This window comes from Chrysemys picta, chromosome 21 (genome assembly GCF_011386835.1).
Source record: "Chrysemys picta bellii isolate R12L10 chromosome 21, ASM1138683v2, whole genome shotgun sequence".
Classification (NCBI taxonomy): domain Eukaryota; kingdom Metazoa; phylum Chordata; order Testudines; family Emydidae; genus Chrysemys; species Chrysemys picta.
Window position 1 is genome coordinate 22,913,925 of NC_088811.1, and position 18,924 is coordinate 22,932,848.

The 18,924-nt window shown below is 42.7% G+C and overlaps 1 protein-coding gene across 46 annotated transcripts in view; it reads left to right on the top strand.

Moving 5' to 3' along the window:
• Positions 1–18,924, top strand: part of EIF4G3 (eukaryotic translation initiation factor 4 gamma 3) — a 408,790-nt gene that overhangs the window by 286,589 nt on the left and 103,277 nt on the right. For 40 of the 46 annotated variants that reach the window (XM_065574796.1, XM_065574797.1, XM_065574798.1 and 37 more), the window contains 4 exons: positions 5,354–5,442; positions 7,856–8,105; positions 13,066–13,223; positions 14,991–15,110. In XM_065574796.1, coding sequence (XP_065430868.1) covers positions 5,354–5,442; positions 7,856–8,105; positions 13,066–13,223; positions 14,991–15,110 — 617 coding nt within the window. The remainder of the gene's footprint in view (positions 1–5,353; positions 5,443–7,855; positions 8,106–13,065; positions 13,224–14,990; positions 15,111–18,924) is intronic. The other 6 variants (XM_065574810.1, XM_065574802.1, XM_065574812.1 and 3 more) reach the window with 1 other exon arrangement.

Consider the following 18,924-nt stretch of genomic DNA (forward strand, 5'->3'; position numbering starts at 1 on the left):
AACAAACAAAAGGAAGTATTTCTTTACACAATGCACAGTCAATCTATGGAACTCTTTGCCAGAGGATGTTGTGAAGGCCAAGACTATACCAGGTTCAAAAAATAATTATATAAGTTCCTGGAGGATGGGTCCATCAATGGCTATTAGCTAGGATGGGCAGGGATGCAAAACCATGCTCTGTAGTGTCCCTAGCCTCTGTATGCCAGGAGCTGGGAATGGGCGACAGGGCATGGATCACTTGATGATTACCTGTTCTGTTCATTCCCTCTGCAGCACCTGGCATTGGCCACTGTCAGAAGAGAGAATACTGGGCTTGATGGACCATTGGTCTGACGCAATATGGCTGTTCTTATGTTCTCTCTCTCCTGTCCAAAATTTCATTGCTCTGTGAGGTGAAGGATTCTGAGCTGCACCAGTGGCAAGTTTAAGGAGAAATCCCCAGCTTTCCCTCGGGACCCATACTGCATACACTTCTAGCCAGGGAAGGTCACATGATATCAGACCATAAAATTGTGAAGTTGTCATACGTATGTAAAATAAATTCAAGTAATGTTGTAATGGTCTGTAAGTTGTTTGTTACCATTGTCTTTTCCCTCAGTGTTGTGACCAGTTGGACTCAGGCTGGATTTGTCAAAGTATCTTAAAGGATTTAGGTGCCCAGCTCCCTTTGCATTCCATTGGGATTTGATTTTACAGGCAGAAATGAAATAATGTAACAATGCATCTCATTGTAAAAATACTTCAGAGCCTTAAATAGTTTCTCTATAAACCATGCAGCAAATATGAAACACATGGTAGAGTGGTTGTAAAGATTTTATTGGCACTGCATAATGACCTGCATAATTCATTAGTGACTTCACCACCATCTTCATGCCAATAAAACACCACACAATCATTTGTCCTCTCTCAATTAATATATTTAAAATGATAATGACATTTGTAGGATTGGAATACAAGGCTGATGCATCAAGCTTTAAATAAATATGTTGTACCACTTTGTGCATTGTCAGACATTTACTTCTGTTTCATGGCGCAATGTTGTAACAGTAAGCCATTCCAGAGCAATTATCAACAAGCTATGTGTGTATAAAATACTTATGGAGACATGTTTTCTAAAATACACAATATTACAGTTAATCTATTTCCTGCCATCCTTCTGATGTTAGTTGTAGATACCTTCTAAATGTGCTAGTATAGTGCAATGGGCTTTGCAGTTAATGGGAGGAAAATGGATCTATGAAATTTAAAAAACCCCATTGAGAGAGAGGTTCGGTGACAGATTAGGAGTGACTTATGTCTCAGTTCTGGCAGGTGCTGAGCACTTGTGAAAAGTATTGAGTACCCACGGTTCACAATGAGGTCCGTGCTCAGCATTTTGCAGGATTGAGTCCTTTTTGTATTACTTGTATTCCTTGTGTCAAGGATGAGAAAAAATATATTCTTGAAGATGAAATGATGTTGACAATGACTGCTTAGCACACTCCATGTGTAATAGAGAAAAGGTGATGGAAAGAAAATAAGTACCTTTGCTGACTCAAACACATCAAGTTGATTACATTTCCTTGGGTTTTAATTGGTCTTAATTATTGCCTGTATGGATGTTTTCAGTGTCACAAAAGGGTGGTCTGAGCTGGCAGGGGGAGAAAGGAGCCCAAGAAGCCGTAGTGATTCCTTTTAAGAAAATGTATCCTTTTCAGTGACAGCTTCCCTTCAAGCAGCATTTCTCATCTGCAAACAGCCAGCAGTTTTAGGGGGATACTGTTAAATACCCTTTTTTATAGCTGCACCACTTTGAAAGCCAGAAAATGTTTGTCTTGATTTCTGCTCATTGCTGCTTCTGCAGAGCCAGCAAGATGGGAGCACTCTTGTGCAGCTTTACTTTGTTGAGTTTCATGGAATTGTTTAAAATAAAATAAAAAAATGAATTGACTTCTAAACCCCAGAGGACATTCTTTACTTTAGCACAGTAGGTGATGAAATGTAGGGCTTAAACTATTTGCATTCTCTCACTGACAGTGGAGTCTCACTTATATCCACACTTTGCTAAACCAGATTCTTATAATCTGCAGAAAAATCTGTCAGTTTCTTCCGACGTTAGCAAACTTTTAATAGCAGAGACAGCACTCCTATCACTACGAGTTTATGACCGAAGAAGAGCTCTGTGTAGCTCAAAATCTTGTCTTTCTCACCAACAGAAGTTGGTTCAATAAAAGACCAACCCACCCATCTTGTCTTTCCAATATTCAATCATTTATAATGAGTCTTCCCAGCTATTACTGATAATTAGCAAGGTTCTTCAGTACATTTAAATATAAATGTACTTAACAAGCATGGTCCAGTGAATATGGCACTGGACTGGGAGTCAAAAGACTGGTTATTTGTCCAGCTCTTCCACAGACCTGCTGGGTGGCCTTAGGCAAGTCACTTTAATCATAGATCTTCAGGATATGATGTATGTCCTAGCGTGTGACTTGTCCATTGGGAGTGACCAGCGTTAGTGTGCTGGACCCCAAGGACTCACATAGTTCCACAGGGGCAGGCCTGTGGCCTCTTGAGATTCCAGGACTGGGCCTTCAGGTTTCAGCAATCTCTGTCTCTCTCCATAGCTCTCTGCAGTGAATTCAGCTGAGACAGACTCCTGCTGGATACTTGTACTGTTCTCCTTTAGGGTGCAATGCTTTCAGTGAATATTTGCAGCAAGAGCAGGCAGCCTTTTCAAAGCAAGGTCACAATTTATTAGTGACCTGGCTACAGAACCTGCAAGTCCTTAGGTTAGCACAGAGAAGCATTCCATTTCTGGCTCTCTATCTTGTCCTTAGTCCCAGGTGAGAGCCTGTTTCTCCCCAAAGGGCAGCCTTTACTCCAGCCACCTGATGCCTTTCTCCTTCGTTTTCCAGCTGAGTTCATGTATTCCTTCTGCCAAGGTTTCCTGCTGTTAGGTGTCAGTTCTCATTGTCTTTCTAGATTCTTTGTTGGTATGGATCAGTTTCAACCAGTTTTTTAATGATCCTTCATTCCACCCCAGACAGCAGCTTTGGCCCTTTCACACCCACTGGGTAGCGATGCAAAGGGAAACAGCACATATAGGAGTCATAAAAATATTATAGGAAATTCCCACTTTGTCACAAATTTTTCTTTCTGTACTTCAGTTTCCTCATCTGTAAAGTAGATATTTGCCCTCCTTTTAATGTGTTTTTAGATCTATAGATGAAAAGTACCGTGTTAAGTTCAGTAGTTGTATAAAGTTGTTGTTCAGAAGTTTAGGCTAGTTACAGCTGATGTGCACGTAATGTTTTTCAACCAGGTTATAACTGGTGTTTAAGATGAAATTGCTGTCAGCATTGTCATGCGTTATATAAAAGAACGAGACGAAGTTGGGATATTTTGTTTATCAAGAGCTTACTTTTGTGTTCATATTATGAATCCCACTTTAACTAGCCTAGTATATATTGCTATGGCCATCTTTGTTATCTTCCATAGAGAGAGCGACTGTCTCAGTATTTGTAGCAGTATATTTTTTCACATACCATGTTCCAACTGCCATATTTGTTATAATAATTTCTGCTGATTCCAGTTATATCTCCAACAATCCATAGTCAAACTAACCTCTGTTAACAAGCCACTGACCCACCAAGGTATCTTTTTGGGCACTGGGAACTTAACGAACCCAATTTCCTTTTTGCCCTCAGGAACAAATGTCAACAACTTAGGATGTAATTACAGTTCCATTCTTAATGTGTATTGGTGCATTGTCTTCAGTCACTCTCACTTCAGTAATCTGTGTGTAAAGCCTCTTAATTCCATTTTATTGTTTTGAAGTATGTACATGCCATGTTGTTCTACACATGTTACAGAGAAAAGTTAGCAGTTGAGGCCCTGATCCTACAAACACTTTTGTACCTGTTTAATTTTAAGCATGTGAGCAGTCCCATTCGTTTCACTGGGTTTCTTTGCATGCTTCTAGTTAAGCATATGTGTGTTTCCCAAGCCTGGTAGAGCTGATTCTACAGATCACAGAGATTTTGGATGAATATATTTTGTCTGTCTTGAGTATTAATATTCCTTGTGGTCTTTCACTTTTGAGGAAAAAAATTGAATGTTATGCATTCGACCAGCTGGTGATGATAAAAAGAATTATTAATTGGCTTTTGAAATTCATTAAAAACATAATTAAAGATAAGCATGTTGCCGGCAAGGTGTTGCACATCTAGAGTGCCATCATTTTGGATGAGATATTAAAACATGATTCCTTCTGCTTTGTTTCTGGTCGCTGTTGAGGTAGAAATTAAAAAAATTTAGGATAGTCATTGGGAAAAAACTATCAAGCATAACCCAGTATCCTGGTCAATAGTAGTCCTCTTTCAAACAATTATAATGTATGAAGTATTGCTGTGTATTTTCCTACATTATTATTGTATTGCCAGTTGTTAACTCCTTGCTCTGTAAAGTACTTCTTAGAGCAGGGGTGGGCAAACTTTTTGGCCCGAGGGCCACATCTGGGTATGGAAATTGTATGGCGGGGCCATGAATGCTCACAAAATTGGGGTTAGGGTGAAGGCTCTTGCTGGGGGTGAAGGCTCTGGGGTGGGGCCAGAAAAGAGGAGTTCAGGATGCGGGAGGGAGCTCCGGGCTGGGGCAGCGGGTTGGAGTGTGGGCTCTGGCTGGAGGTGCGGGCTCTGGGGTGGGGCTGGGACTGAAGGGTTTCGTAGGGTGGGAGGGGGATCAGGGCTGGGGCAGGAGGTTGGGTCATGGAAGGGAGTCACGGGTACAGGTTCCGGGCAGCGCTTTAGAAGCAGCAACATGTCCCCCCACTGACTCCTATGCCAGGAACTGCGGCCAATGGGAGCTGTGGAGGCGGCACCTGCGGACAGGCAGCGCGCGGAGCCCCCTAGCTGCCCCTAAACGTAGGAGCTGGAAGGGGGATATGCCGCTGCTTCCGGGAGTCGCAGCACACACGGAGTGGCCTCCGACCCCTCTCCTGGTCTGGAGTGTGGGAGCGGGGCAAACCCAAGACCCCGTTCCCCAGTGGGAACTCGAGGGCTGTTTTAAATCAGCTGGCAGGCCGGATGTGGCCCGTAGGCCGTAGTTTGTCCTCCCCTGTCTTAGAGTATGAAAAAATAACTTGTAAAACAAATTCTGTCTTGTTCTAACATTGCTCTGGCCATTTAGCTGTCACTACTTTTTGGTAAAAACTGATCATTTGGATCTTAGCCAAACCATTCTATAGAACTATTTTTATTTTTCTATGTGGTTGAAAACAAAGCCCAAGTGAGAGTGAAGGTAGTACCCAGGACCAGACCATTCTAACCATGATTTGGTGTTGGTAAGTAATGGGCGTAAACTTGTATTGCAGCCCAAACAGCTGTAGCTGCACCAAAGATGTGGAAGAAACCAAAAGATCGGACCCAAGCCGCTGAGGAGGTGTTAGAGGCGGAAACAGAGGTAAGGGGCAGTGTAATCTTCCTATATCTTACTTTCAAGACAATGTGTAACCCTCTACCACTCATTTAGCTTAGAGGGTGTAAATGGACTTGATTGTGGGGGCATACTGTCAGATATACTCTATTATACTTTAAACAGATATCTAGTCTGCAGCTCTTTTGGATACCTAAATATGCATTCATTTTGTCTAATTTATATCCTCCCCACACTCAGGGTCACACATCATAACTACTATAGTTCAAGTGAAGGATTGCACAAGTCTCGCTTTGGAGCCCATTAGAGCTCCTCAATAATTAGTCTCAGATGTTGGTATTGAGTGGCATAGCATGCCTTTCCCCTTCACAATGCTGCATTTGTGATGTCATGAACAAAGAACTATGTCTTCATGGCAGAATCAAGCTGGAGGAGAAGCCGAGATGTGAAAGCATTGAAGTTTTCATGCAAACCTGCATATCAACAATAGCTACATGAATAGAGAAAATTTTCAGCAAATCAGAGATTCCCTCTACTTGTTCTCTCAAGTTTGCACTGGTGTGAGGTCCTTCTTTCTGTAGTCTGATATGGGCCACAATCTGTATTAAGGGATAGATGATAACCCTTGGATGAACTTGCACTGGTCCTGTTGACGTCAATGGGATTATTGCAGTACATCTTCAAGGTCAGATTTTGACTTTTAAAGGGCAGTGGTGGTCTCTCAGGGTCAGAACACTAGGAGTCTTAATGAGGTTACTTCTGTAATGTGTAGCAGAGTAAAGGGAGTTGCAATTATTGCCACTAGAAAGCCTCATTTTGGGGTCCTCTTCCCATGTAGGCCATGTTTAAATGTGCAGAAACTGTTGAAAGTCTGAGAGGGTTCTACTCTTTGTACAGAGACAAATAAAAAACAAATACAAGTGCATTAATTTCATTCAGTTTGTCTTGATGGGTTTTCTCTCCTCACATTGCTGGTTAAACTAGTTTCTGCAGTTCATTTTCTTTTCTATGTGCTATCAGCTCTGTGCTGTCAGTCCTTTAGCAGTAACTACGTTTTTACATGTTGTGGTACTAAGTTGAGGATAAGGGTGGGGAGAAGTTCATACATAGATATTGAAGGTAGAAAAACCTTCTCAGTTTTCACTACTTTTTCAGCCAGTGATATCTTATTTTCTTCCCCAGTTGTCCTAACCATGCTTTTGCTACCCCAAAGGTCCATATCTTGGTTACTACCCTTCCTATCAATCAAACTTTCCAGCTTGGGTGATGGACTCTGTAGAATGACAAGAGCTGCTACTGCAGCATTCCCAGCACCTGCTTTTCCAAGGAATGAGAGACATGGGGCAGGGGTCTGTTCTAATGTCAATATAGTTACATTGTATTTATCCTCTTCCCACACATAAGTGTTGTATTCATAACTGTATTTATCAACAGTAATCCACATATCTCATTCATAGTTTTAAAAATGTATTTTGAAAATTTATTTCAGTTCTTCTAAAATATGCACTGACCCACTATAGTTATTTGTCAAATGCTATGGTAAATAATTTTAAACGTGCTGAGTGGTGGAATTGTTCATGGTCTGGTACACTATGAAGAATGCAAAGGTAACTTGAAAGTTAAACTAAAACTTTTGCTCATAAGGCATGTTTGTAAATGGTTTGATTTGAACTGTTCTGTACACACAACCCTGGTGTCCAGCATGAGTGACAGCACTGGCATGACTTTTTGGAGAAAGCTACTGGGAGCCCAGCAACATTATGTTTACATTCTTGTGGGGTTACTGTCAAAATGTGTTTTAAATTATCAGGGAAAATCTAGAATTAGAAGAGTCATGAAAAAGGGGGAGTTATCAATAGAGCCTATAATCAGATTGATTAAAACTGTCCTTTATCAGCACAACTAGAAAAACTGGCTGCCTTTAGCCAAACTGGGTAAATGGAAGCATTATTCATTGTCTCTTCTGAGAGCACCCTGCATGTGGACAAGCTATATGTTCCACAACTTTCTCTCATCGCTCAAATCATTTTATTGCAGCTCTGACATCCTTCCACTGTAGAAGTATGTTGCACCAAGTTGCTTGTATCTGCAGAATTAAGCATGAGTCTTTGCTCCTAGTACATCCACCTGTCAATGAGGATTGACAGGTGGATGTACTAGGAGCCTCATCCTTGGTGTCAGCAGGTGCCCGTTTTTACTCTGCAGTAATGGCATACAGTTTATTGACAATGGGTTACCTCAGAAAATGAGATATTGTGTTTTGAGTAAATGATCTTATTTACTCTGTTTCATTATAGTTGTACACGTCACAGTTTAAGACACATATACATTATAGTGTTGAGCAAATGTGCTGTAGTGAATAGTATGTAGCCGCTTCACATACAGAGTGTCTTGGAAAGGGTGTTGTTTTTAATCAGAATCTCTCTTGCTTCTGCTTCAGCGTAAAGCAGAAGAGGAACTTTCAGGTGACAAAGTACCTGAATCTGAACAGGATAAAATGAGCCATGGGTTCCACCTGGAAAGAGATACTTCTGAACTTAAAAAAGCAAAAGTTGTGGAAGAAAATGGAGAGCAGGAAGCAGAGCCTCTACGTAACGGTGCTGAGTGTGTTTCAGAGAGGGAAGAACCTGATGCTAATTCAGGCTCCACAGAGAGCTCTGGTGAAGGGCTAGTATACCAGTATAAACCAGGTAAATCCGGCCTTCCAGCCTGCCTGAATGCATGCATGCTTTGCTTTTCTGTCTTCCTCCCTTCCTTCAGGATGAATAAGGAATTCAACATAGGCCCTAAGAAAAGAAGGATGCTTATGGACTGAAAGCAGTATACTCACACTGGGAAGATGTTGTGTTTTGCAATATTTAGCAGTGTTGGGATTTTGCTAATCTACAAGCCTAGAGAGCCCTTCTAGGAGGACATAAGATTGAAAGTGTCATTTTTCCTTTCTGGTGGTGAAAGAGAAGAGAGGACTGGAGAGGAAGAGGGTGAGAGGAGAAGAAAATTCCTGGCTGCTTAAATTTATATGTCTGTGTGTAGATTACTTCAGCACAAGTACAAGTGGCTGTGTGAGGTAGCTGCCACACACCTGGCTTTTGAAATTGATCTGAGAAGTCCTCTTAGTTTTAGAAACTTTAATTAGAAGAGACTTGAGAATATTTGACACACAAAACAGAACCATCGGATCTTTTCATTAATATAGTAGCTCTGCTGTAATATAAAACAACAGATCTTAATTTAAAGTGGGTTTAAAAGATTACACTGTCAGATTTAACTACTGAATACCAAACCAAGTTGTATAGTTTAAAAAAAATTACCCAGTTATACAATTTCATAGATTTTAATGCCAGAGGGGTTGCATATGATCTAATCTAACCTACTGGCTGATTTACATCTAGACATTCAAAACCTTCCATTTCTAAACTCGTCCCAGTTGGAGAAGATGATCCTTTACAAGTCTATGCTAAATAAAAGAAAATAAATAATGCATGTTAATATTCTGTCCAATCCTAGTTATCTAGCCCTAATCAAGCTATGGAATGCTATTCTGTTGTCAAATTATTAGAGTGTAGGTTCCAAGAAGACAATTCTTTTCCTGGTACTTAGTATTATAGATGCTGTACCTGTTTTATTAATGATAGTATTGCTTTTGTATAGCCTGAACTGCAGTATAGTCTCACCTGTTTAGCAAAGACTCTTAAGCCATGTTCTTTACTCGTAGTTAGTACCAACTTTCAAGTATTTAATTTTTCAGATGCGGTTTCCTCTGAATAAATGAAACAATTTCCTTAAGAGCTTAATAAATATAAAGTGTTAAGTAAAATAGGTAAGGAACACAGACACAAATCTGGTGAGTGAGATATAGGAGAGGAGGAACTATTGCAGTCCAATTACACTGCTTCAGCAGCAGCAGTGTAATTGATCTTCCATTCTGTTGAAGATCAGAGTAGCTTTTCTTATATTAACTTGCAGAAATGAGCAAATCTATTGATAGCATGATAATTCATAGCATGGCTACCAAAAAAATAAAAAGCCTCTGGTAGTCTACTATCTATTTATGGTAGACCACGTACTTATCAGCTAAACAGATTTTAAAGTAAACCTGCAATTTACAAGATGTCTTTTATAGAAACATGTCATGCAGAGTCAATGGTCCTACAAATTTCAGACCTTTCGGATGGTTCATAGCTTAATTTTGGCTGTGCTTTAACTTGTTCCTAAAAGGAATGAATCAAGTGCATCCCTTTTGAAAGCAAAGAACTCTTTATTTTTATTCTGCAATGTGATCTTGACTTGTTTGCACCATAATCATCAGTTGTTAGAACTTTTCAAAGCTATCCAGATTTTGACTTTTAGTAGATTTTTGGAAGAATTCTCCATTTGGCCTTGGTTTGCTCTGCATGTAAGAAGGCTGTCTCTGACATTTACTATCTGCTTACTTTTCACACTATAATTTCTTTTTAGGAAACTTTCAAGAGAAAAAGTTGAGTGTATGTAATTGTTATTTTTGCTGTTTTCAATATTTATCCACATACAAATGGGAAGTCCAGTGGATAGGCTGCTGGATTTGGATTTCTCGCCTGCTGAACTGGCAAAGACCTTGTTTTCCCCATATGTAAAATGTGCATAGTGATAAAAATACTTCGAAATCTGTGGGTGAAAATCACTGTAAAATGTCTAGGTATTCTAATCCTTTGTATAATGATATATTTTCTTTCTCAATGAAAAGCTTGTCGTTTGGAACAAGTTTCTCTTTGTGGTCATAGGGGTGCAGGTGATGTCATAATGTAGAGAATCTGAACTCAAGATTCAAAGGAATTAAATGAGGAAAGAGTAGGAAGATGTAGGAAGAAAAGTTTAATAGAATAGACTGAGGTAGGAAACAGCAATGCAGTTCACTCTCAGTAAAACACACGAAAAAGAATCTCGTATGTTTTTCTTCAGATAAAAATGTGTTTTCTCAGTTATGCGCCTGATTAATCAACCTGGCTGTTGAGCTAGTAGATGTTTTCTTCAAGTGCTTGCTCATGTCGATTCCAAGTAGGTGTGCGTGTGCCGTGTGCAGTCACCAAAAGGTTTTTCCCCTAGCAATACCTGTTGGGTTGGTTCAGGCGCCCTGCCGACCTGCCACCTGTTCAGTTGCTTCTTACTGCCAGTGACAGTCATTGAAGCGTTCCCTTCTCTTGTTCGCGCCTTGGGCAATCTCCTAGTGGACTCTTAGTTTAATCTGTAAATAGTTAAGATAGTTGTTAGCAGTTCTGCTCCTTCCTGAATCACAGCCATTTGCAGACGCATTCCTCCTTCCTTGGAAGGACCACTTGTTCTACGCATTTCTGCCTATTCCAATTGTCCACAAGGTTCTGCTCAAGGTCAGAAAGGAAGGAGCCTTGGTGATATTGATAGCATCAACCTGGCCCTGTTAGCATTGGTATACCACTCTCCTGGAGCTGTCAGTGGACACCCTGATCATCCTGCCCCTAGTTCCGGACCTGATCACCCAGGACCACAGCCGTCTCCGGCATCCCAAACTCAAATCTCTCCACCTCACGGCATGGAGGCTTCATGGTTAAATCCACTAGAGCTGACATGTTTGGGGCCTGTTAAGGAAGTCCTCCTTGGCAGTAGGAAACCATCCACTAGGGCCACCTACTTGGCCAAGTGGAAGAGATTTTCAATATGGTCGTTATGGAATCATATTTTTACGATGCAGTCATCAGTATCCTTCATCTTGGACTATCTGCTGCACTTAAAGTAGCAAGGACTGTCGATGTCGTCAATAAAGGTTCACCTGGCTGCCATTTCGGTGTTTCACCCAAGGGTTGCCAGCCAATCAGTGTTCGCTAACTCAATGGTAGGCCATTTTCTTAAAGGACATGACAGGTTATACCTACAAGTACAACAAATGATTCCTACATGGGACCTCAACCTAGTGCTTTCGAAACTAATGGGCCCCTCTTTGAACCCCTAGTGACATGCTCACTACTCTACCTGTCAAGGAAAGTGGCATTTCTGGTGGCAATAACCTCAGCTAGGAGGGTATCCGAGCTTAGGGCCCTAACATCCAAACCTCCTTACATTATCTTCTATCAGAACAAGCTACAGCTTCAGCCTCATCCAGCCTTTCTTCCAGAGGTCATCTTAGTTTCATGCCAAGCAGGACATTTTTCTCCCAGTTTTTTACCCTAAGCCACACACTAATAGCCGGGAACAAAAACTCCATTCCCTGGCTATTCAGTGAGCATTGGCCTTTTCTATCGAACGGACAAAGCCATTTTGAAAATCGAACCAGCTTTTTGTAGCAGATAGGATGAAGGGCCTCCTGCTGTCTTCCCAAAGTCATCGTGGATCACGTCCTGTATCTGGGCATGTTATGATTTGGCAAAGATACTTGCCCCCTCACTGACAGCACATTCCACAAGGGCAAAGGCCTTCTCGGCGGCAGTCCTGGCACAGGTCTCAATCCAGGAGATCTGCAGGACCATGACATGGTCATCAGTCCACACCTTTACTTCTCACTATGCCATTACTCAGCATTCCAGGGACGATGCAGCATTCGGCAGAGCAGAGCTTCAGTCAGTGCGTCAATGAATTCCAACCCCACCTCCAAGGTACTGCTTGGTTGTCACCTAATTGGAATCAACATGAGCAAGCACTCGAAGAAGAAAAAACATTTATCCACCTCTCATAACTGTTGTTCTTTGAGATGTGTTGCTCATGTCCATTTCAAGACTTACCCGCCTATCCCTCTGTTGGAGTGAACCGGCAAGAAGGAATTGAAGAGGCGGCGGTAGGGCCCTATATGTGATGCCATGAAGGTGTGACTCCAGGGGGCACCTGAACTAACCCGATGGGTACCGCTAGAGGAAAAGCCTTCCAGCGACTGTGCACATGGAGCGCGCATACCTACTTGGAATGGACATGAGCAACACATCTTGAAGAACAACAGTTATGAGAGGTAGATAACAGGATTTTTTTTTTCTTTTCTAATTTCAAACACTGCAGCCAGCAGAGAAAATCATGGCTTCCGATCCTCAGATGCTAATTTTCTGTAGACTGTGGGTATACACTTTGTTCTCAGACAAGCAAGTTATTCTCTTTCCCTACCACAATCAGCTTTCTCCTTTTGAGAAGGCCCTAAATAAATGGGTGAAAATTTTTAATACCTTACATGTGCCTGACTGCTCATCTGCAGTTGTCCTTGTCCCTCATGGTTCTGCCATTTGTCTTACCTTAAACATTGACATTGTAAAGCAAAAAACTTTGAAATTTTCAAGCTGCAATTGAACTCTGTTCTACTCCCAGCATAGAATGCTCAGAAGCCAAAGCATTTTGTTGCCATGTTTTCAAAAACTCTGATTTTGCTCCTCCATTCCTGAATCTGTTTACCTAAGAGCTCTATCCTGGATTTTTATTGTGTCTAGCATCTAGTCATGGGTGAAAGTTGGTGACATTAGTACTTTATGTGACTCCCCCTGGACTTGGCTGTGTGCTCCCCATTTCTTATGCTCTGACAATTTAACTTGTTTTTTTCTAAGTGAAAATTTAAAAAACAATTTTAGTCAAAGATACCTTCCTCCAAGTTTATCTAAAGTGTACTGTCCAGGAGCAAAGCTCTTTGTGTTGCCTATGAATCTCAGCCGTCTTGTATCATTACAGAACAGTGGAAGCCCATGAATCCTGAAGGGAAGAAGCAATACGATAGGGAGTTCCTGCTGGATTTCCAGTTCATGCCTGCCTGTATACAGAAACCGGAAGGGCTGCCTCCTATTAGTGATGTGGTCCTCGACAAGGTGAGAGGAGACCCAATAAAACAGGTGTGTGCAAATTCTGTAATAAAGAGGTGAAGATACTAAGAATCATTTGACTGAATGGGAATTGGATGAGAAAGAGGGGGGTTTACCTTTTAAATGCCAAGAATCTGAATTTCCCAATGCTGACAGCACATCTAGGTTCATAGTTCTATTGCATATTCAGTTACCATCAGGAATTAATATAAATGACTGTGGATTCTAATGCAAACTAGAGTATTTGGTGAGCTTTTTGGCATATGTTTTGTCAGCAAGGGAATGGGATGGTATTTGGTTAAAGCCTCATATTATAAAATAACACAGGCTTGGGCTGTGGTTTTCAAACTTTTTTTCTGGAGACCCAGTTGAAAAAAATTGTTGATGCCTGCAACTCAACGGAGCTGGGGATGAAGGGTTTGGGGTGTGGGAAGGGGCTCTGGGCTGGGGCAGGGGGTTGTGGTTGGGGAGGGGTTCAGAGCTCTGGGCTGGGGGGGCAGGCTCTAGGATGGGGCCGGGGATGAGGGGTTCAGGTTGCAGGAGGAGGCTCTGGGTTTGGGGGAGCTCAGGAGTGGGGCAGAGGGTTGGGGTGTGGGAGGGGGACAGGGCTCTGGGCTAGGGGTGCAGGCTGTGGGGTAGGGCCAGGGATGAGGGGTTTGGGTTGCAGGAAGGGACTCCGGGTTTGGGGGGGCGCTCAGGGCTAGGGATTGGGGCACGGGGTTGGGGTTGGATTACCTCAGGCAGCTCCTGGTCAGTGGCACAGCGGAGGTGCTAAGGCAGGCTTCCTGCCTGTCCTGGCACCACGGACCACGCTGCATCCTGGAAGCGGCCAGCAGCAGACTCCTAGGTGGAGGCGTGCAAGCAGCTCCACGTGGCTCTCACACGCCGGCACTGCCTCCCCCCAGGAACTGGCCAATGGGAGTGCGAAGCCAGTACTCATTGCTTCACTATGAGATTATATTGATTAGTTGACACTAGCACATAAAAATGGTGACATGGAGTCGGCCAAATGTCATTACACGATGAATCTTCTCACTGTCTTTTTGTATCTCTGGAAGGAAAGTTATTCATTATTATTTTAAAAGAGCTAGTCCTAGGGAGTCTCACCTCAGTTACAGCCATGTAAATCTGTTGACTCCTGCAGATTTACACATATTTGACAGAACAGGTTTGGGCCCCTAAGATTCAAGCACGAATCAGAGTATTTTTGATTTCCTATTGGGTGAACATTTCCACTTTAAACTTCCAGGGACTGGCAATGTTGTAAAACCCAGCTATGCCCTTAGGAAAGGCTTTATCTAACTGCCCTTTCAGTTTTCTGTGACCTCACCTGGTCATCATCTTTTGAGGTTTCTTTGCTTGGTCAGCCATTTGCCTTGTTAAAACTAAGGATATTTGTTTCAGATCAGATGACAGTTTTGTGATCCTTAACCATGACCATCAAATTTATTTCTCAAATAGCAGCACAACTTAGCCATTTTTTAATTGTCTATAAGTCATGTCAAACCCTGACAAATTTTCCAAGTTCTCATGGTCCTTGTTATGGATTTATATAAAAGCCACTGGTGTAAGGCATGGCACAAATGAAATATAATTTTTATATGTAACTATGGCTATTTATAGAAAACATTAAACTTACTGTTTGCTAAAATAACAAATATATGTTGTAACCCTGCTTATAACTGATTGAAACATTGGCAGAGGACTGTTTACAGATTGCATGTGTTTGTAATAACCACATCACAAAAGTTTAACAGACTCTTTTTGTTGTTGTTGTTGTTGTTGTTCCGCCGGCAGATTAATCAGCCAAAATTGCCAATTCGAACTCTGGACCCTCGGATATTGCCTCGAGGACCAGACTTCACACCAGCCTTTGCCGATTTCGGGAGGCAAACCTCCGGGGGAAGGGGTGTAGCTGTAAGTATGAACTATCTCCAGGCTTGCTGAGGTAAAAACTGCCCTTGATATCTATGGAATCTAACCTCAAGCCTTTTTGGGATCTTAGATATTTTGGTTTCTATTCAGTCTGCCTAAAGCAGAGAAGTTATTTTCCTTGAGAACTAATATAGAAGCAAATAAAATCATTGTGAGTGCTTTTAACTTGATAGAAATTGGGGTAAATGAGTTTGGTAATAATTTCCCCCCTTTCTTGCTCAAAAGAGATCTACTTCAAAATCATCCTTGCAGCAGTGGGGCACAGCCTCTGTGGTTTCAAGGGCAGCTTTGGTAACATGCCAGGAGCTTTGATGACACAGCTAATTTAAATACATATTTTTCATACAGTTGCATAAGTTTTGTATCTGTGTGTGTTCTCACAGAAATCCATTTATATTAAATGCAAGATATTTTTCTAACTGAAGAGCTTGTTTTCTCTTTGTTCTATTTCTTTATTTTTTCTTTCTTTCCACTTGTCACTTTGTTTCATTCACACTATTTTCTCTTTCCTTCCTCTGTGTTCTCCCCCTTTTATATTATGATTTCTTTCCTCCTCCTCTGTTTTCCTATCTCTGCCCTGCCTCCTCCTTTTTCTCAATTCTAAAAATCTTCCCCCTCAATTCTTACTTCTTCCCTTCCTCGTGCATTCCCTGTTCCTGGCGCATGATTGGCTGAAGAGTGCTGCCTCCCTAAAAGGGCCAAGCCAGCTGCAGCCTGAAGGCAGAGGCTGCTGTGATTGGATGAAAATAAGGCTCAGTTTTGCTCTGCTCTGCTATGCCACCAGCTGATGCTGTATTCAATTGTGTGTCTCAGCTGTGCAGCAAGGAGTGGATTTCACTTCTGCTTCTCACTGATCTGCAGCTGTTTGAAGCAGGAAACGGGAGAGGAGCAGCAAGCAACTGAAATGGGAAATGGCTTCTAGAGGAGGGAGAAACAGGGAATGGGAAAAGAATTCGTCCTTTAAAACTAATAGTTTCTAGTAAGAAATCTCTCCAAATATCATTCACATTCACATCAGCAACTTTCCAGGATATTAGCATTCAAAAGAGCAAATTTGATTGGGCCTTTGTATAAATATAGTGTATCCATTTTGAAAGGTAATACTGTGAATTTAGTGTGTGTGCCTGTCTTTGATAGCTTTAAATCTTGCTTTTAGTCTCAAAAAATGATGGTACTCAGCCTTGAAGCTTTGCTGCAGTTAAAGATGGCAACATATTTATTTATTCAGAAACTTTTCAGTGGGCTGCAAGTTGCACGCCAGTGCCATACAGTATTAATTCTTCTTGAGTGATGGTCTCTATTGTATTCCACTGAGGGATTATGCCTGCGCACCATGCGTCCGGAGTTAGAGAATTTGAAAGTAGTGTCTGTTGGTCCACACATGTTCCGTGGCTCACCTTGTGCTTCCGTTTGAGGCGATGAAGGGCGGACCAACTGTGTCTCCAGTTCCTTTTCAGTGATGCATGGTCTGGATCAGAACTTCCAGGGTCCTCGTCTCTGACGCACTTCTGAAAAGATAGTTGTAAATAGCTTTAATGAGTTTTTTAGTGGTTTTACCAGTTTTATTTTCTCTTAGTTTTAATAGGTAATACTTTTAGCACTTGTTTTTAGATAGGCTTTGAGGTTTTCATCCCCACATACCGGTACCAGACAATGCCCAGGACTCCAGGCTTCAAATTTTGTGCCTTCTGCCTGCAATCCTTTTTCGTCAGCAACAACCACCAACGCTGCCTCTACTGCCTGGGGGAAGCTCACGTCATGGCCAGGTGCAGTATTTGCCAGTCCTTCCCCAGCTGCACCCAAGAAGTCTGGACACTTTGCCTCTAGAAGCATCTCATGGAGCATGCCATGAGACCACACTTGGACCCAGGCCAGGGAACACCCCCTGTACAATGGCCTGATTCAGCGAGGAGCATGCCTCCTGCTACTTCGTCTGCCTCTGGTGCCAGCGGAACCTCCCCCATGGCAGAGCCTGGTTAGGAGGTAAGGAAGCCCTCCCGTAACCATGGGAGGAAGTATTTCTCTAAATCAAAGAAGATCAACACTCCTTTCACCAGCTCAGCCCAAGGGGACTGAATATGTTCTAAGTCTCACAGGCACAGGAAAAAGACCCGTAAACAATAGGACCCAGCAGTTCTAGGCGCTGATCCATTGGTACCGCCATCTCCGACACCCCACAAGATGCTGGACTGTCCCGTACCGGGAATGATCCCAGTGCCAGTACCAATGCCTGGGAAAGAGACAGTGCCTCTCACACCAGGGATATCTGGAGCCATGGCTGCATCTCAGGACGTCTTTTCCTTGCTGGACCCGGAGTCACCCCCTCCATCGGGTGCCTCTACTTTTAGAGAGATTATATCCCATGCAAGGGATGTGTCTCCGATACGAGGTCCCTCACCCTCTGCACCGATGCTCTACACTCTTCCACTGGCTCCGATGGTACCACCATTAAAGCCAGAGTGCGCTGTCTCCTTTTCAGAGGAGTCGGAACTGAGAGAAGAGCCACCTTTATCATACCATCCTTATGCACCATCGCAGAGACCACCTCATCTCCAGCAACAACTACCACCTCAGCTACCGCAGAGTCATTGGTACTTATGGGGCCTCCACAATCTCTGTTGGATCCGGCCTATTGGCCATATTGGAGACTCTGGACACAATACCGCCCCTCGAAACCTGCCTGATCTGCGAGGGAACTGTCATCTGCCTTCCCCTTGAGGGATCCTTCCAGCAGGCATATGGATCCAGTGGTGTAGAAAGAACTTTTTAGCCTGGTCCCAGCAGTTCCACTGGAACTGGCAAGATTCCCTTCCTTCTCACCAGATGAAGTGGTGGCTATATCATCCACTTCCCCAGCAGATGACTTCAGGCAATTCCAGGAGCTGTTATAGAGAGTCATGGTGGAATTCCAGATTCCTTTACAAGAGATCCAAGACTTCCAGCACAAGCTTCTGGATGTCCTTCACACCTTGGGGCTGGCAAGAATAGCATTACCAATTAACTAAGCTAGACTGGAGCCTTCCAGAATAGTGTGGTGCACCCCTGCCACATGCATGGCTATTATGTTCCGGCCAAAGGATCTGAATTTCTTTTCTCCCATTCACCTCCAAATTCCGTAGTAGCCCAGGCTGCTGCAGAAAGGGCCAAACAGCAACACCTTTGAGCCACACCTGCTGATAAGGAAGGGAAACATCTAGAACTTCTAGGACATAAACTTTTCTCATCTTCTAGCCTACAATTCAGGATCACAAATTATTAGCCAAATATGACTTCCTAAATTACAGTAAATTCGAGGAATTTGCTGATAGCCTTCCACAACAATATCGTGCTCATCTTCAGGCACTTGTTGATGGAGGGAAGCTCATGGCCAGATCTGCTCTCCATTGTGCAATAGAAGCAGCAGATTCCTCCTCCAGGGCCATGGCTACAGCAATAGTCATTCATAGATAGTCTTGGCTCCATTCTTCTGGTTTTCCTAGGGAGGTCCAGAATACCATTTAGAACTTCCCTTTTGACAAATCCCATCTTTTAAACCAGAAGACAGATGAATCACTACATACACTAAAGGACTCCAGGGCTACTCTTCACTTGTTGGGCATCTACACTCGTGCCCTGAAATGAAAATTCCACTGTCCATCGTCTACCCAGTGCTTCAGGTCTCCTCAGTTCTACCCACAGAGACCTAATGAGCCCCAGGGAAACATCAAAAGACGCAGAGATCTTGCCTTTCATGGCCTCCCTATCAGGCTTCACGTCCCAGACCCAACCTCCAACCAAGGGGTGTTTTTGATGTGAG